A 19,592-nucleotide genomic window follows, 5' to 3' on the forward strand; every position below is an offset into this window, starting at 1 on the left:
CAGGCTCTGTGAAATGTGTGCAACAGCAGCGCCTGCTCACAGGCCACAGTGATTATGTCCATTAAAGAAAGTGGCGGAACCAAAACAAAATCAGCAAAATAATAACCCAGGGCATCATCCCATGTACTCAACTACATACATACATTATATATACACACGCGCACACACAAACACACACACAAAATACCAGATTATATTAAAAACATTACTTTTTATTGTCATTTATAACCCATAAAAAAAATGTTGACACATTAGTGAACACAATGTATGTAAATGAACAACATAGTTAAAAGAGGAGTTCCACCGGGGAAAAAAATAATAATTTTAAAGTCAGCAGCTACGAATAGTGTAGCTGCTGACTTTAAATATATCAACACTTACGGGTCCAGGGAGCCAGCAATGTCGGCACCCTAGCTGATTTTCGGATCAGCTGTCCGGTGCTGCCATCACCACTAAGGGAAACCGGCCGTGAAGCTGCGCTTTTTAATCGGCCTGGCAGCGGAGGAAGGCGGACAAACTTTCGGGCGACGGCGCAAATGTGGCACCGGAAGGGGGGGCGCTAGGGAGGAAGCAATAAAGCAGAGTTGCCACAGAACATTTTTCAGGTTTTAGCATCGTAGTACGACCCACAGCCACAAGTAAGTCAACCATCCTTACAATCTTAAAATTTACAAAGAGGCGTGGTACAAACCATTTAAAATTAGGCAAGACTGCTTCCTTCCATCAATATTCACACAGCAAACAGTACAGCGTGTGGGTTTTTTTCAAATTATTGAAGCACTAGTAACCCACTGGCTTACTTTATTTAAAGCTGCAAGGCAATGTCATAATGTGCTAGTATGCATCGAATACTAGCACATTATGTGAAACTTACCTTAGAATGATTCATCTTCACGGACTCTGGCTGTGCGAGTGGCTGGAGTCGTGATGACATCACTCCCACCTATGTGTGGGAGCAGTCGTTTATATCACAAGACTCTGAAGGAACGGCACGGGTATGCTGTTCTCTCAAAGCGTATGTGTCGGTGTCGTCATCGGCTCCATCTACAGTAAATATCTCCTAACGGTGCATGTTTAAGAGATATTTACAGTACCTATAGGTAAGTTTTATTATAGGCAAAATGCATGCATGGGAGTTTACTCTCACTTTAACCACTTCAGCCCCGGAAGGTTTTACCCCCTTCCTGACCAGAGCACTTTTTACAATTCGGCACTGCGTCGCTTTAACTGCTAATTGCGCGGTCATGCAATGCTGTACCCAAACGAAATTTGCGTCCTTTTCTTCCCACAAATAGAGCTTTCTTTTGATAGTATTTGATCACCTCTGCCGTTTTTATTTTTTGCGCTATACACGGAAAAAGACCGAAAATTTTGAAAAAAAATGATATTTTCTACTTTTTGTTCTAAAAAAAATCCAATAAACTCAATTTTAGTCATACATTTAGGCCAAAATGTATTCGGCCACATGTCTTTGGTAAAAAAAATGTCAATAAGTGTATATTTATTGGTTTGCGCAAAAGTTATAGCGTCTACAAACTAGGGTACATTTTCTGGAATTTACACAGCCTTTAATTTATGACTGCCTATGTCGTTTCTTGAGGTGCTAAAATGGCAGGGCAGTACAAAACCCCCACAAATGACCCCATTTTGGAAAGTAGACACCCCAAGGAATTTGCTGAGAGGCATGTTGAGCCCATTGAATATTCATTTTTTTTGTCCCAAGTGATTGAACAATGACAAAAAAAAAAAAAAATGGCATGGTGAGTATTTTGCAGCTCTCATTTGTTTTTGAAAATAAAGAAAGACGAGAAAAAAAATTTTTTTTTTTCTTTTTTCAATTTTCAAAACTTTGTGACAAAAAGTGAGGTCTGCAAAATACTCACTATACCTCTCATCAAATAGCTTGGGGTGTCTACTTTCCAAAATGGGGTCATTTGGGGGATTTTTTTGCCACCTGGGCATTCCATGGCCTCCGAAACTGTGATAGGCAGTGAAGAGTGAAATCAAAAATTTACGGCCTTAGAAAGCCTGAAGGCGGTGCTTGGTTTTCGGGGTCCCGTACGCGGCTAGGCTCCCAAAAAGTCCCACACATGTGGTATCCCCGTACTCAGGAGAAGCAGCAGAATGTATTTTGGGGTGTAATTTCACATATTCCCATGGCATGTTTGAGCAATATATCATTTAGTGACAACTTTGCGCAAAAAAAAATAAAAAAAATAAAAAATTGTCTCTTTCCCGCAACTTGTGTCACAATATAAATTATTCCATGGACTCAACATGACTCTCAGCAAATAGCTTGGGGTGTCTACTTTCCAAAATGGGGTCATTTGGGGGGGTTTTGAACTGTCCTGGCATTTTATGCACAACATCTAGAAGCTTATGTCACACATCACCCACACTTCTAACCACTTGAAGACAAAGCCCTTTCTGACACTTATTGTTTACATAAAAAAATAATTTTTTTTTGCAAGAAAATTACTTTGAACCCCCAAACATTATATATTTTTTTTAAAGCAAATGCCCTACAGATTAAAATGGTGGGTGTTTCATTTTTTTTTTTCACACAGTATTTGCGCAGCGATTTTTCAAACGCATTTTTTGGGGAAAAAACACACTTTTTTACATTTTAATGCACTAAAACACACTATATTGCCCAAATGTTTGATGAAATAAAAAAGATGATCTTAGGCCGAGTACATGGATACCAAACATGACATGCTTTAAAATTGCGCACAAACGTGCAGTGGCGACAAACTAAATACATTTTTAAAAGCCTTTAAAAGCCTTTACAGGTTACCACTTTAGATTTACAGAGGAGGTCTACTGCTAAACTTACTGCCCTCGATCTGACCTTCGCGGCGATACCTCACATGCATGGTGCAATTGCTGTTTACATTTGACGCCAGACCGACGCTTGCGTTCGCCTTAGCGCGAGAGCAGGGGGGACAGGGGTGCTTTTTTTTTTTTTTTTTTTTCTTTATTATTATTATTTTTTTATCTTATTTTTAAACTGTTCCTTTCATTTTTTTTTTTTTTTTTAATCATTTTAATTGTTATCTCAGGGAATGTAAATATACCCTATGATAGCAATAGGTAGTGACAGGTACTCTTTTTTGCAAAAATTGGGGTCTATTAGACCCTAGATTTCTCCTCTGCCCTCAAAGCATCTGACCACACCAAGATCGGTGTGATAAAATGCTTTCCCAATTTCCCAATGGCGCTGTTTACATCCGGCGAAATCTAAGTCATAAAATGCTCGTAGCTTCCGGTTTCTTAGGCCATAGAGATGTTTGGAGCCACTCTGGTCTCTGATCAGCTCTATGGTCAGCTGGCTGAATCACCGGCTGCATTTTCAGGTTCCCTGTTGAGACAGGAGAGCCAGAGAAAAACACGGAAGACGTTGGGGGGGGAGGGGCATTCCCTCCCACTGCTTGTAAAAGCAGTCTAGAGGCTAATTAGCCGCTAGGATTGCTTTTACATGAAAGCCGACCGCTGGCTGAAAAGAATGATACCAAGATGATACCTAAACCTGCAGGCATCATTCTGGTATAACCACTCAAAGTCGTGAATGGCGTACCTGAAGACAAAAAAATGGTTAACAATAAAGCACAGTAAACGGTAAGGTATAAAAAATTGCATACCTGAAAAGCAAACATGATAAAACATAATAACAATAAAACATTGCAGAATAGAATACAGTAAAAAAGAACAGAACAATAGAGAGAGAGAATAGAGAGAGAAAGAACAATAAAACGACAACTATTTTTTTTTTATTTTATATTTTTGTATGTGTTTTTTTTTTTTTTTACACTTTTTTTTGTAACTAACTTTTATAACTGTAACCGGTTCCAGGTTCGGGTCTCTCAAAATGCGATGGCATCTTGGGAGACCCTGTGAAAGTGTGTCCTAGTCTGTGGAATGCTGTACCCTACGCTAATACTCAACTAGTGCATGGTAGCGTTCAAAATATTCACCAATGCAAAGACCAGGATTGTCAGGACAGGAGGGACAATAATAGCGGGTGTCACGTCTATATCCGCGCTTGCTGCAGACACGACATCTTTTTTGGGGGGGTTCGTTGGGTAGGGGTACTCGGGAGGACATAAAGAAAATGCCTCTCATGCAGCCGACTGCATTTGGTTGGGGATGTGAATGGGGGAAGTACGGGCGCTGCAGAAGCGGTGGGTTCCCAATTAGGATTGGCGAATGCAGCAGGAAGGGCACTATGGGCACGACGGGCCTGTGTTTGTCTTCTTGGTGGCAGCGGGACACTACTTGTGCTTGCCACCTCACCAGCTTGAACTGCACTTATGGGACTCGCCACGTCACCAAGTGTTACTGCAGTGCTGGTTTGACTACGACCGGGGTGTACTAGGCCGCTGGTGCTTGCCAGTTCACCAAAACGCTACCAAAAAAACTGTTAGCGATCGCAAGGATCAGGCCTGACTCTGCGAACGCTGCAGTTATGTGTTTAGTGTTTTGTAAGTGACAGTGATCGATCGATACTGCACTTGGGTGGGCTGGGCTGGGCCGGGCGGAGGGGCAAAACGCAGGTGCTAGCAGGTATCTGGGCTGATCCCGCTAACACTGCGTTTGTGGGAACCCTAAACTGCTGGGGACGCTAGTATAGATCTGATCGGATCAGATATTGATCAGTTCAGATACTATACCACTAAGGGAGGCGTATGCTGCGTGCGTGGGTGTTAGCGGTACTGGCGCTAACCTGACGCTGCCTGGGGCTGGTGCTTGCCAGTTCACCAAAACGCTACCAGAAAAACTGTTAGCGATCGCAGGAATCAGGCCTGACTCTGCGAACGCTGCAGTTATGCGTTTAGTGTTTTGTAAGTGTCAGTGATCGATCGATACTGCACTTGGGTGGGCTGGGCTGGGCCGGGCGGAGGGGCAAAACGCAGGTGCTAGCAGGTATCTGGGCTGATCCCGCTAACACTGCGTTTGTGGGAACCCTAAACTGCTGGGGACGCTAGTATAGATCTGATCAGATCAGATATTGATCCGATCAGATACTATACCACTAAGGGAGGTGTACGGTGCGTGCGTGGGTGTTAGCGGTACTGGCGCTAATCTGACGCTGCCTGGGGCTGGTGCTTGCCAGTTCACCAAAACGCTACCAAAAAAACTGTTAGCGATCGCAGGGATCAGGCCTGACTATGCGAACGCTGCAGTTATGCGTTTAGTGTTTTGTAAGTGACAGTGATCGATCGATACTGCACTTGGGTGGGCCGGGCAGAGGGGCAAAACGCAGGTGCTAGCGGGTATCTGGGCTGATCCCGCTAACACTGCGTTTTCGGGAACCCTAAACTGCTGGGGACGCTAGTATAGATCTGATTGGATCAGATATTGATCCGTACAGATACTATACCACTAAGGGAGGCGTATGCTGCGTGCGTGGGTGTTAGCGGTACTGGCGCTAATCTGACGCTGCCTGGGGCGACGCATATCACCGCCGGGCGATCAGGGGGCTAAACCTTTATTCGGTAATAAACGGCGGGTGCCCTGACACTATAAAAAATAAACGAACTAACCAGCGTCACTCGTAACAGTTATACGGTGATCAGTGGTGAAAGGGTTAACTAGGGGGCAATCAAGGGGTTAAAACCTTTATTAGATAGTATATGGGGGTCCCTGTCGCTATAAAACGCTGACGGCGAACCTAAATATTTACGTCTCTAACTAGCGTCACCAGCGACACTAATACAGCGATCAGAAAAATGATCGCTTAGTGACACTGGTGACGGGGGGTGATCAAGGGGTTAAAACTTTATTAGGGGGGGTTAGGGGGGTATCCTAGACCTAAAGGGGGGTAATACTCACTGCCCTAACACTGTAACTGTCACAAACTGACACTATGCAGTAATCAGAAAAAAAAAAAAAAAAAAAAAAAAAAAAAAATACTGCTAATGTCAGTTTGTGACAGGGGGGGGGGGTGATTGGGGGGGGATCGGGGGGCGATCGGGGGGGGATCGGGGGTGTAAAGTATGCCTGGCATGTTCTACTGTGTGTGTTTGTGTTGTGTGGACTTACATGTCTTCTCTCCTCGGCGCTGGACGGAAACTGCCAGACCGAGGAGAGATGACATCACATCCTCTGCCTGTGTGAAACTACACACAGGCAGAGGAGGATTCCCATTGGCTGGGAGCGATCGCGAGGGGGGGGGCACGATCGGATGGTCTCCCCCTCGCCTCCCGACGCTCCCAGTCAGATGCCGACCGCCGATGGCACCGGGGGGGGGGGTCCGATCGGACCCCCCGCCCGCGGGAGGCAGATCACGTACAGGTACGTGATTCTGCCTGCCCGTGCCATTCTGCCGACGTATATATACGTTAGGCGGTCGGCAAGTGGTTAAGCTAAATACTTTATTTCACAGCACCGCTGTGCAGTCACGTGACCTCTCGGCTCACATCAGAGGGGAAGTCCTTAGATCAAGGAAGGAGAGTGGTGGGAGGTCATGTGAGCACACATCAGCACTGTGAAATAAGGTATTTAGCTTCATAATTAAAAAACACATTATGCAACAGTGAATTTCTGTCAATATTTGAAGTTCAGTCATTGTGTCCATTGGTACAATTATGGGGTTATGTACAAAATTTATCCTATGCATTGCACCACTCATCTGAGTTGTACTTACCTGTCCCAAGATTGGTCCTAAAGGGGGTCCTGGTGCAGCCTGCCCAGCACCTAGGACTGCTCGAATCACACCAGAAACATCTATTTTCTTCACAGTTTTAACAGCCCGGGAAGCCTTAGACATGGCTATGAAAATAAATAAAAATGGGAGATAAGAGTCAGCTAATGTGTCCTCCTATAATGTTACCTGCCTTGTTAAATTAGTAAATATATATATGCAAACCTCAGATGACAACCTAATTTGCTTGTCACTGCCACTGCTGGGGGGGGGGGGGGGGGTTACTGGCAAACAGGTGAAGACTGCATCTAAAATCTGTATTTATCATTCACTAAAAAGAAAAAAAAATTTATAATATGCATATTTTTATAAGAAATACTCCCAGGTATTGTATTTTTTTATTTTTTTTTACATAGTTACATTGGTCTAGCTTACACACCATACCTGTGAGATCGCTCTAGAAGCTGGAAATAACTGTAGTAGATACCACTACTCCAGTGATCTCCATTCGTTTCGAGTCCTGTGCTGAGCAACTGCCCTGTAGCATTGTGAACACAGGTATGATATATGCATAGGGGTTGATTTACTAAAACTGGAGAAGAAAATTTGGTCCAGCTCGGCATAAAAGCCAATCAGCTTCCAGGTTTTTTTTTTTTTTTTTTTTGTGGCTTAATTGAACAAGTGTCTGCTGTGTCCACTTATGCAGAGCGGACACAGACAGCTCTCTTCAATAGATGTAAATGGACCACCTGTTTGTTTACACCCAACTGTCACCTGTTCCAATCCACTAGACCGGTGGTCTTCAAACTGCGGCCCTTTGCTTGCCTTTATCTGGCCCTTGGGGCATTATTTAATCCACTGATATGATATACTATTCTGCCAATTTACTCTGACAATAGGGCACCATTTCTCCCACCGAAACTGATACCAACGATGGGGTACTATTCCTCCCCCAATACTAAATGTGGCAAGGTTTACTCCTACTGATGACAGGAAAATTTCCACTCCCGCTGGCCACATTCCGGCCCCCCTAAAGTCTGAAGGACAAAAAAAATGGCCCTTTGTTTAGAACGTTTGGAGACCCCTGCGCTAGACGGAAAGGGAACAGATCCCCATCCGTTTTTGGCAGATCCGATTGAAAAATACACCCGCCGCTCCATAAAGGAGAATGAATTTCCAATCGCATCCGCCTGAAAAACAAACAGACCCAATTGGAACATCCGTGTGAAAGGGGCCTTAGAAGCGGATTGACTACCATACACAGCTGCTCCAGATTTTTCACTCTCCAGTTTTAGTACATTTCCCCTACAGCGCTTTTGTTTTGTTTTTTTACAGGTGTATATGCATTGTTACATTGGTCCAAGCTATGTAACTCTGTAAAAAAAATATACCTGGAATTCCTTTTTAAAACAAACCTGTATTTTGCTTATACTAGGAAAATGAACAAATTGCTTTGCAGGAGAATGATAATCAGTACTTGGTCTTCCCTGCACTCTAAACCAGGGGTGCCTAACTGGTGGCCCACAACCTCCTTCTCTGAGATGGTGGGTTGGCAAGCCCAGATTGTAGTTTGCAGACCTGACCTTCCCAGAGCATCAGTGTTATGAATGGAGCTGGCAGTAGATGAAGCGAGTGGCTGTGGAAGGAGCAGAGCTGCATAAGCTGATGCTTCCTGTATAGCGCTGGCTCCAGTCACAGGCAGAGCGATACCAAATGCACTCTGCCTGGGACAGCAACAGCCGTCAATACCTGAATAGAAGACTGTTAAAGGTCAGTTCATTACTAAAATCACAGTGTATATATGGGCATAACTGCAGTGGTTACTTGGCTGCTTTTATATTGATCCGCAGGTGCAGCGCAGTGCACCTGCGGGTTACCTGCACTAAACCATAGACTTCTGTTATTACCTGCAGGTTTAGTGTGCTTTTTGAAAGCGCACCATAGCAGCGCATCAGCGTAAAAGCAGCCTTAGGCCCCTTTCACATGATCGGTCCGATTGGGTCCGCTTGAAAAACGAACAGGCGGACCCGATCAGAACACTCCATTCACCTCTAGGGAGCATTATAAGAAAGTAGAGGAATTGGAATTTGGGACTTTAAATGAGGAAATGGCCTGGTAGGGTCAATCACCTCCATCCCTGTCCCCACTTCTTATTTTTAACCTTGTAGTTGGGCTCTTAATAAGTCGCTGTTGAATAATAATTATTACTGGCCAATCATGTATTTGGGCCAGTTTACACAATTTTGATCTACACAATTTCATCTATTATATTATTTTTCACAGAGGCCCTTATTGATCTACCCAACCATTATCATTGATCTTACCCACATTGATTGTTGTCTCACGTTGGCCAACATCTGTTGGTGCGCCGCTACAGCTCCCGGAAATGGCTTTCTCTGAGCGATTTGCGACCTTCAGTGCCACACAATCACTACACAGACACCATGTGAGTAACATGCCCTAGGGGGATTTTTCATATCCACCCGATTGTTGCCATTTATCAGTATTGTCCTAAAAGCTTTTTTTTTTTTAGGAACCAATATAATTATTATAGTTTTTTACCATAGATCCAGTTCACGTGCCTCACTCCTGAAGATTGGCTACAGCCATGAAACGTGTCGAGCTACAGATGCTGTGTACTTTGTCATACCCATTCCAACTACTTCATGTTTATTACCTCAGAGAATAGGTTCCATGGGTGTCTGTGTCAATCCCTCTTGGGATGTTTTAACTAGTATCTATGATAGGGATCTATGAGGCCCCACAATGGGGCATTAGTGTGTGATCCATTGGACCCTTTATTGCCTATTGTATAATCTTGTGTATCATCAATGTTGGGGATTAAGAGAGGCCCCAGATTACATTGTCTATATTGTATTTTTATATGTTCAATCATGCATATTGTTCAATTTTGTATCATGCCATGTATGAATCGAATTGGGGTTTTTGTATTATTACCATAATATACCCTGGCTATGAACTATTAAACATGAATTTTACTCAATTATAATTATTTACCTTGTATCCACAAGTTAACAGGATCCACAATGAAAAGTCCCGTTCCCCCCCCCCTCCCTTTTTCCCCCCATTTTCTCCTCTATGCAGAGGCAGACGTAAACGGACCTGTGTCCATTTTACACATGCCTACCTCCAAGCCGATAAAAAAAAAAAAAAAAAAACCCTACACAGAAAAGGGATCGGTCCCCTCTGGGCGGATCGGAGGGCCTAAAGAGTACGTGTCTGCTCCGCATATTCAGAGTGGACACGAACCTGTCATCCGCCTGCTCCGCTCATTGTGGCCTGCAACTGGTTACCAAGTTGCTTAAGTGGCCCTTGCTCTTCAAAAGGTTGGGCACTCCTGCTCTAAACATTGCCTCAATCTATACCATCTGAGATTCACTAATAGGATATTACTTTTGAAGGAATCAAAAACGTACAAAGGGCTGAGCATTTTCCCCAATGGGTTAGTTTGAGACCTGATATTGGATGGGCAGGTAGAGTAAAAACACAGTTTCAGCACTATGGGGAGCTCCAGCCTGTGCATTCACTGGGATTAGCAGCTTACTGAAAATGACACATTTGCTACCTGTCACATTCTCCATGTGCCCTGCTAAATAATACAGTGGAACCTCGGATTACGAGCATAATCCGTTCCAGGAGTATGCTCATAATCCAAAGTACTCGCATATCAAAGCGAGTTTTCCCACTGAAGTCAATGGAAACGAAAATAATTTGTTCCGCATTGACTTTAATGGGATGCAATACCGCATGCGGCCAACAGATACAAAAGGTAATAGCTGTGGGGGATGAGCTGATGGAGGAAGTAAAACAGTGTATTAGATAGAAGCAGGATAGGCTTCTTTAAAGAGAAGGGTTTTCAGGGATCGTCTAAAGATGGATAGATTAGGGGACAGTCAGACAGATTGGGGTAAGGAGTTCCAAAGGATGGGAGAAGCTCTGGAGAAATCCTGGAGGCGAGCATGGGAGGAGGTGACAAGGGAGCCAGAGAGCAGGAGGACCAAAGAGAGCGGCTTGGTTGGTATTTTGGGACTAGGTTAGTGGTGTAAGTTAGTGGTGTAATTATTGTTAGTACTTTGAATTGAATTCGTTGGGTGAGTGGAAGCCAGTGGAGGGATTGTCAGAGAGGGGTGGAGGACACTAAATGGTTGGTAAGAAGGAAGAGTCTTGCAGCGGCATCCATTATGGACTGAAGGGGGGGATAGTCAATGTAAAGGTAATCCAATGAGGAGGGAGTTGCAGTAGTCGAGACGAGAGATAACCAGGGAGTGAATTAGAAGCTTGGTGGTGTCATTAGTCTAAAAGGGGCGTATTCTAGAAATGTTGCGAAGGCTAAGGTGGCATGATTTGGACAGGTTGCAGTGAATGCTTTTGCGCTACAAATCAATTACCAAAAAAAGAGTGCCATTGAACATTTTATAAATATGTCCCCATGCCACCTTGCAAAAAGCATTATAAAAAACAAAAACAAACACGTCAGAGCTATTGCAGGACCCCTCCATGTGACAGGTAAGTGCTAAACTGTGGAGACAAGTGGTAATGTCTCACATTCCCGCATAATCAGAAGTACTAGAACTTCTGAAGCCAAGCAAAAAAAAAAAAAAAAAGTAAAACAGATAACTTATGAACAAATTTGGTCATAGATGGGCGAGTGTAAGACAGGCAGGGGGGCTGGCAGCATTTAAAAAAAAAAAAAACAAAAAAAAAAAACAAAAAACTTCCACTATAAGTTATGGTGAAGTCAAAGTAGTAGGGCGCTGGACCCTGTCATAGGATTCAGAGGTCCTGGCTACATGCAAGCAATGTTCTAGCAAACCAGGGTCATGCACTGGGCCCTTTGATTAAAAGTCAAAGAAGAGCGTGCCACAAGATTCAAGAAACTTTATTAAGTGCTAACATTCATATGCACACACAGTCGGATTTTCCGACGGAAAATGTTCGATGGGAGCTTGTTGTCGGAAATTCCGAACGTGTGTAGGCTCCATCGGACATTTTCCATCGGAATTTCCGACACAAAATCCGTTGTCGTAAATTCCGACGCACAAAGTTCCACGCATGCTCGGAATCAAGCAGAAGAGCTGCACTGGCCATTGAACTTAATTTTTCTCGGCTCTCGTACATGTTGTACGTCACCACGTTCTTGACGTTCGGCATTTCCGACAAGATTTGTGTGACCGTGTGTATGCAAGACAAGACACCGAGAGGCATGATGGGACTTTTAGTTTTGCAACAGCTGGAGGTCCACTAATTTCATATCCTTGCCCTAGGGAATAAAATGGCGGTCATTGCAACTTTTTATCTTGCACTGTATTTGCGCAATAATTTTTCAAAGGCCTTTTTTTTTTTGGAAAAAAAAAAGGATTTCATGAATTAAAAAATAACAAAACGGTAAAGTTAGCCCAATTTTTTTGTATAATGTGAAAGATGATGTTACACCGGGTAAATAGATACCCAACATGTCACGCTTTAAAATTGCGCATACTCGTGGAATGGCACCAAACTTCGGTAATTAAAAATCTCCATAGGCGACGCTTTGAACATTTTTACAGGTTACCAGTTTAGAGTTACAGAGGAGGTCTAGTGCTAGAATTGTTGCATACGCTCTAACGCATGCGGCGATACCTCACATTTGTGGTTTGAAAGGCGTTTACATATGTGGGCGGGACTTACATGTGCGTTCGCTTCTGAACGCAAGCTCCCGGGGCAGGGGCGTTTTTAATTTTTTTTTTACATTTCTTTTTTTTTTGATCACTTTTATTCCTATTACAAGGAATGTAAACAACTCATTGTAATAGGAATCTATTGTGACAGGTCCTCTTTATGGAGAGATAAGACCCCACATCTCTCCTCCAGGCTGGAAAGCATGAGATCAAGAAAAAAAAATTCACCGATCTCATGCTGACAGCCACGATCGCGGCTTTGTTTACTTCCGGGCCTTCGACAGTCATAGAGATGAATGGTGACCATCTGGTCAAGGGAAATCTCTATCGTCGTCATCCGGCGCTGGCCGTTTCTTTCTCCAGGCCCCCGATGGCACGGGAGAGCCCGGAGAAGCACCGGATGGCGGCGGCAGGAAACGGAAAAAAACACCCAACTGCTCCTAAACATCCGTTTACCAGCAGCAGTGTACATGAAGTCTAAGGCCCCTTTCACACAGGCAAACCGTTCAGGTCCGTCTGTCAGTTTTTTAGGTGGACCTGAACGGACACTCCATACTGGTCTATGGAGCGACGGATGTCAGCAGTGACATGTCGGCTGACATCCGACCCGCTCCGACCCGCTAAAGTGCGACAGATGGAAACTCTATGTTTTCCATCCATCTGGCGGATCGGATCAGAAGAAAACTGACTCTATGGTCCGTCTTCATCCCCCCATAGAGGAGAGCGGTGCTCTGACTGGTCGGTCCCTGCACAGTGTGCAGAGACAGACCTGTCACCTGCCTGCTCAGCGGGGATCGACTGAGCCATCCCTGCTGAGCAAAGCCCATACAAGGACACGTCCGTGTGAAAGGGCACTTAGGAATATGCCAGTGTTTTGGGGGAAAACAAACCCTTTATCAGGGCTTAACTTTTTATCTAGAGGGAACCTGGATGCAAGATTAAATCCTGATGGATATCTAAAAAGGAGATACATATGGACTGCTCTACTATTAAAACCTTGTGGTACTTTCTTCTCTTAAGACTAGAGCATCTAGTCAAAAACTTTTTTTTTTTTTTGCAATAAGAATAAAGAGCCAAAATGTTACAGCCGGACTAGAGCATGTGGGCATCTTAAAGTGGACCTAGTAATAGGTGGATTTTTTCACGTGAAAGTCCAACTCTTTTTTTTTTTTTTTTTTTTTTTTATCTGAAGCATTATCCTGTCCAAGGCATCCCAATGATGCACATCCAGGGGGCCATCCAGTGTGCCCACCCACATGCCTGCAGCTGCTTCATCCCCATATACTTTCAAGTGCTACTTGCACTCCACACAGCAAAAACACATGGCCCAATCACAGTGTATGGGCCTCAGCACACATTTAAACCCAACATTTCATATTCCTAATATGTGTCTACTATACCATGTACTTGTACGAAAAAGTATCCTGTTCTCTTTGTATTGCTTCCTTTGTGTAAAATCCCTGATGCTCCTGCCAGTCCCCTGCTTTATCGAAATTGGTAATAATAAGCAGGAGAGCACAGCATGGTCAGTTCTCTAGCATATCTCTTCTGCTATAAAAATTTTGCCTGTTTGCATTTTTGTTTTTTCTTTTTTTGTTTCTAGGCAAAGGTCCTTTTTACATAGAGCTATATAACAAAGATCTCTAGGACAGATTGGAACCTGCATTTTACAAATAAGGAGCAAAAAGTAAGCCACAGTGTGGAGTAAAACAGTGGAGAATAGCAAGATCAGCTTTCAGCTTTAAAGAGTTAGTTCAACTTTTCATAATCTTTCTGAACAAAAGCTACCCATGTATTCCAACTTCTCTAGTATATTAAAAAGCAGCCCTTTGGTTTTAAAAAAGATGCTTCAAGGAAATCTACAACAGTGGTGACCAACTTGAAAATAATAGAGGGCCTCAAGTGTCAGACAGCCCATTCTGACAATTTTGGTCCTGCTGCATTTTTTGCAGTGTACAGCAATACACAAGGAGTGATCATTGGTGTCAGTGGGTGCAATTTTAACCTCCAGCATTGGTGGCAGTTGGTGAAATAATAACTTCCAGCACTGGTGTCAGTGACCTCAGTAATGAAACCCAGGACAGGTGTTTGCAACTTCAATAATAATCCCCAGCACTGGTGTCAGCGCGATTTCAAAGCTGTCGGTCAGTGCGATTTCATGTGCAGCTTGCCGACATCTGTGTCATGCACAGATGTCAATGCAAGTCGCACATGAAATTGCCAAATATAGTGCAGGAACCTTTTCAAAGTCGGTGCCAGTCGGAGTCACACCAATTTGAATGGCTGCATAGCCAGAAATAGGATGTGACTTTGAGCTTTCAAATCGCGTGACAAGTTGCACTATTGTGAATGGGAGCTAACAGGGATAACTGTCGGACAGTACAATTTATTTAAGTGCTGGGTGTAGAAATGCAGAGCGTTTCAGTGCCTGGCACTCTCCTGCCACTCTGCAAAGTCTGTAAAAGGTGCCCCACAGGTGTCGAGCCCACATAGAGAGCCAGTGGGTGGTATGTGGCCTGTGCGTGGGCACCAAGGAACTATACACTATGTCTGTTCTTGCCAATCCAAAATAGGCTTACTTGAAAATCTCATTCCATGCTGTGAGTACTGCCTGTCAGCTGGCTCTCTGTCTACAACTTCCTGGACTCCCTGCATGCTTTGCAGCTTTTTCTCTACCATTTACTTTCAATTTCTAAAGCCTACATTTCTAATGGCTCCGCACCTCTGTAGTTCAGAAGGCAGATTCTTTGAAATGTGTGACACAGCAGTGCCTACTCACAGAGCATAGTGAATATGTGTCACAGAATTCCATGGGAGGTAAAAGTATAACAAACCAGGCCAACACTGGGCCGGCATGGTTCATGTGTCATCACTCAACCAATCCTATTATATATAATCGGCCTCCAGCACCATGTATATACACAATAGTAGTAATAACAAGGACCTTATAAACAGATAACAGACCACTCGCAGAGAGAGAGAGGCAGAGTCGGACTATCAGATCCTGCCTCCAAGCTTTGCCGATTATCGGATAATGTCTCCGAAATCTGCGCATGCGCAGTGTTGACGTCAGATCAGCGGATCAGCTCGAGGGACGGCGCATCAGCGGATCAGCTCGAGGGACGGCGCATCAGCTCGAGGGACGGCGCATCAGCGGATCAGCTCGAGGGACGGCGCATCAGCTCGAGGGACGGCGCATCAGCGGATTAGCTCGAGGGACGGCGCATCAGCGGATCAGCTCGAGGGACGGCGCATCAGCTCGAGGGACGGCGCATCAGCGGATCAGCTCGAGGGACGGCGCATCAGCTCGAGGGACGGCGCATCAGCTCGAGGGACGGCGCATCAGCTCGAGGGACGGCGCATCAGCGGATCAGCTCGGGGGACGGCGCATCAGCGGATCAGCTCGAGGGACGGCGCATCAGCTCGAGGGACATCACATCAGCTCGAGGGACGGCGCATCAGCGGATCAGCTCGAGGGACGGCGCATCAGCGGATCAGCTCGAGGGACGGCGCATCAGCTCGAGGGACGGCGCATCAGCGGATCAGCTCGAGGGACGGCGCATCAGCGGATCAGCTCGAGGGACGGCGCATCAGCTCGAGGGACATCACATCAGCTCGAGGGACGGCGCATCAGCGGATCAGCTCGAGGGACGGCGCATCAGCGGATCAGCTCGAGGGACGGCGCATCAGCTCGAGGGACGGCGCATCAGCGGATCAGCTCGAGGGACAGCGCATCAGCTCGAGGGACGGCGCATCAGCTCGAGGGACGTCACATCAGCTGATCAGCTCGAGAGACGTCACATCAGCGGATCAGCTCGAGGGACGGCGCATCAGCGGATCAGCTCGAGGGACGGCGCATCAGCGGATCAGCTCGAGGGACGGCGCATCAGCGGATCAGCTCGAGGGACGGCGCATCAGCGGATCAGCTCGAGGGACGGCGCATCAGCGGATCAGCTCGAGGGACGGCGCATCAGCGGATCAGCTCGAGGGACGGCGCATCAGCGGATCAGCTCGAGGGACGGCGCATCAGCGGATCAGCTCGAGGGACGGCGCATCAGCTCGAGGGACATCACATCAGCTCGAGGGACATCACATCAGCAGAACAGCGCATCAGCGGATCAGCTCGAGGGACGGCGCATCAGCGGATCAGCTCGAGGGACGGCGCATCAGCTCGAGGGACGTCACATCAACGGATCAGCTCGAGGGACGTCACATCAGCTCGAGGGAGGGCGCATCAGCGGATCAGCTCGAGGGACGGCGCATCAGCGGATCAGCTCGAGGGACGGCGCATCAGCGGATCAGCTCGAGGGACGGCGCATCAGCGGATCAGCTCGAGGGACGGCGCATCAGCTCGAGGGACATCACATCAACGGATCAGCTCGAGGGACGTCACATCAGCTCGAGGGACGTCACATCAGCGGATCAGCTCGAGGGACGGCGCATCAGCGGATCAGCTCGAGGGACGTCACATCAGCGGATTAGCTCGAGGGACGGCGCATCAGCTCGAGGGACATCACATCAACGGATCAGCTCGAGGGACGTCACATCAGCTCGAGGGACGGCGCATCAGCGGATCAGCTCGAGGGACGGCGCATCAGCGGATCAGCTCGAGGGACGGCGTATCAGCGGATCAGCTCGAGGGACGGCGTATCAGCTCGAGGGACGGCGTATCAGCGGATCAGCTCGAGGGACGGCGCATCAGCTCGAGGGACGGCGCATCAGCGGATCAGCTCGAGGGATGGCGCATCAGCGGATCAGCTCGAGGGACGGCGCATCAGCGGATCAGCTCGAGGGACGGCACTACTGCACTGATCGTCGGAGGCATTATCCGACGTTCTGCGTTTGTTCAACAGCACACCGGCTTCCCAAAGTAAATATGTTGCCACCAAGGACCCAAGACCAGCAGCAAACCGTCCCGCATTAGGAAAGCGCTGGTTCCCTGGACAGGTAAGTGTCCTATTATTAAAAGTCAGCAGCTACAGAGGAGAGGAGACTGAGAATCACTACCTGGGATCTGCTTTTTAATATACAAAAAAAGCTGGAATGCATAGGTGAGTATAAAGGTGGACTTTCCCCGAACTCTTTAAATATGCACCTAAATATTTTTCATTGGGTGTTTCCATCATCATTACATGTGGAACTTTGATGCGGTGACATATCTTTTTTAGCATTACATACAATTGGTATATTATCAGTCTGTAGATTGCTTTTCATGCAATGGACTCGAATCTGCGCTGTAAAAAAAAAACAATATTTTCCTAAACGTGACCTACCTTAGTTCTAAAAGCCCGGGTCTTGAGTAGCACCCACCGCCGCTTCCCTATCCAAACTTAGGCTGACACCTCTCCGACCTTCACCGGCATATGGTACAGCGAGCCCAGAACTGGGGACCGGAAACCAGCATGAGAACGCGGCTCACCCGCTCTCTAGGAAAGGTTTACGGAGGCGGGGCTCGCACACTTAACTCTGATAGGATGATCCATCCATCATTTAAACCTCTAGCGCCGCGCCTCAGCTTCATGGAAAATCAAATCAGAGTGTTGATTGGTCATGGGATGTCACAGGAGGATGTGAGGGAAGGATAGTTGGTATTTTTGTGTCTTCGATAGAGACGCCATATTGTCGAAGCCTAGCCAGCTTTTTTGAGTATAGATCAGGAACTATAAGAATTTACTGCATTTTACGAAGTGAAGTGTATTATCAACAGCAAGCAATTAGGGCTCTTGCACACAAGCTAGCTGGGTCGGTTCAGCGTAATTGCTAAGGTAGCCCTGGTGAAGCGTACAGTCTGCCATTGGCATTAACCACTTCAGCCCTGGAAGAATTTACCCCCTTCCTGACCAGAGCACTTTTTGCGATTTGGCACTGCGTTGCTTTAACTGACAATTGCGCGATCGTGCAACATTGCACCCAAACAAAATTTACGTCCTTTTTTTTCCCACAAATAGAGCTTACTTTTGGTGGTATTTGATCACTTCTGCGGTTTTTATTTTTTGCGGTATAAACAAAAAAAGAGACAATTTTGAAAAAAAAGCAATATTTTTTACTTTTCGCTATAATAAATATCCCCAAAAACTGTATAAAAAAAAAACAAATTTTCTCATAGGCCAATATGCATTCTTCTACATATTTTTGGTAAAATAAATTGCAATAAGTGTATATTGATTGGTTTGCGCAAAAGTTATAGCGTCTACAAATAGGGGATAGATTTATGGCATTTTTATTTATTTTTTATTAGTAATGGCGGCGATCTGCGATTTTTATCGTGACTGCGACATTATGGCAGACACATCGGACACTTTTGATACCATTTTGGGACCACTGTCATTTATACAGCGATCAGTGCTATGAAAATGCACTGATTACTGTGTAAATGACACTGGCAGGGAAGGGGTTAAACACTAGGGGGCGATCAAGGGGTTAAGTGTGTCCTAGGGAGGTGTTCTACCTGTGGGGGGGGATGGGTTTCCACTGACATGACAGAGATCACTGCTCCCGATGACAGGGAGCAGTAGATCCCTGTCATGTCACTAGGCAGAACGGGCAAATGCCTTGTTTATGAAGGCATCTCCCCGTTCTACCGCTCCGTGACACGATCGCGGGCCCCCCAGCTGACATCGAGCCAGCGGGACCCGCGGTCACGGAGTACACAGCGCACGCCCACAATGCCTCGGTTTAAAGGGGACGTACCTGTACACCATTTGCCCAGCCATGCCATTGTGCCGACGTACATAGTCATGCACTGGTCGGCTAGTGGTTAATGACTGTGCAATGGGGTTGCCGCCTTTAAACCCGAACACATATTAATTACACAGGTTCTGTGGCTGATTAAAGCAACCGCTGGACTTTTTTTTTTTTTTTTTGTAACACCCTGCAAGGTAAAGGCATCGCATACTAGCACATTATATTAAAGTGGACAAGAGAAAACCTAGTGCTCAAGGCATGGTGTTACCCCTCCGGATTTTAAAAGGCGGACCAGGTATTAATATAAAAAAATGTATTTATTTATTGAAATCACACAATAAAATTGCATTAGCAAAAAAGTATACTAAGCAAGAATACAGTATATGTACGTTATGCAAAGAAATTGGATACAACCATTGGAGTCATTTTGTAGCATGTACTCTTGCTAGCCCATCAACGCACATAGGGTAGCTTAGGTTCATGCCAATGGGTGTATCCAGTGGCGGCTGGTAAAATTTTAGGATGGGGGGGCGCCAGACCCCACCCTTCCTTGTTGACCCCTCCCACTTCTAATATGTCCCACCCTT

General features: G+C 45.8%; 1 protein-coding gene across 1 annotated transcript in view; it reads right to left on the reverse strand.

Moving 5' to 3' along the window:
• Positions 1-17,733, reverse strand: part of MRPL11 (mitochondrial ribosomal protein L11) — a 39,045-nt gene extending 21,312 nt beyond the window's left edge. Inside the window, exons 1-2 of the mRNA XM_073605243.1 lie at positions 17,595-17,733; positions 6,647-6,771 (exon numbers count right to left, since the gene is read on the reverse strand). Coding sequence (XP_073461344.1) covers positions 6,647-6,769 — 123 coding nt within the window. The 5' untranslated portion in view covers positions 6,770-6,771; positions 17,595-17,733. The remainder of the gene's footprint in view (positions 1-6,646; positions 6,772-17,594) is intronic.
• Between the last annotated feature and the right edge of the window lie 1,859 nt (positions 17,734-19,592).

The sequence above is a fragment of the Aquarana catesbeiana genome, linkage group LG11 (genome assembly GCF_042186555.1).
Source record: "Aquarana catesbeiana isolate 2022-GZ linkage group LG11, ASM4218655v1, whole genome shotgun sequence".
In the NCBI taxonomy this organism is placed as follows: Eukaryota; Metazoa; Chordata; class Amphibia; order Anura; family Ranidae; genus Aquarana; species Aquarana catesbeiana.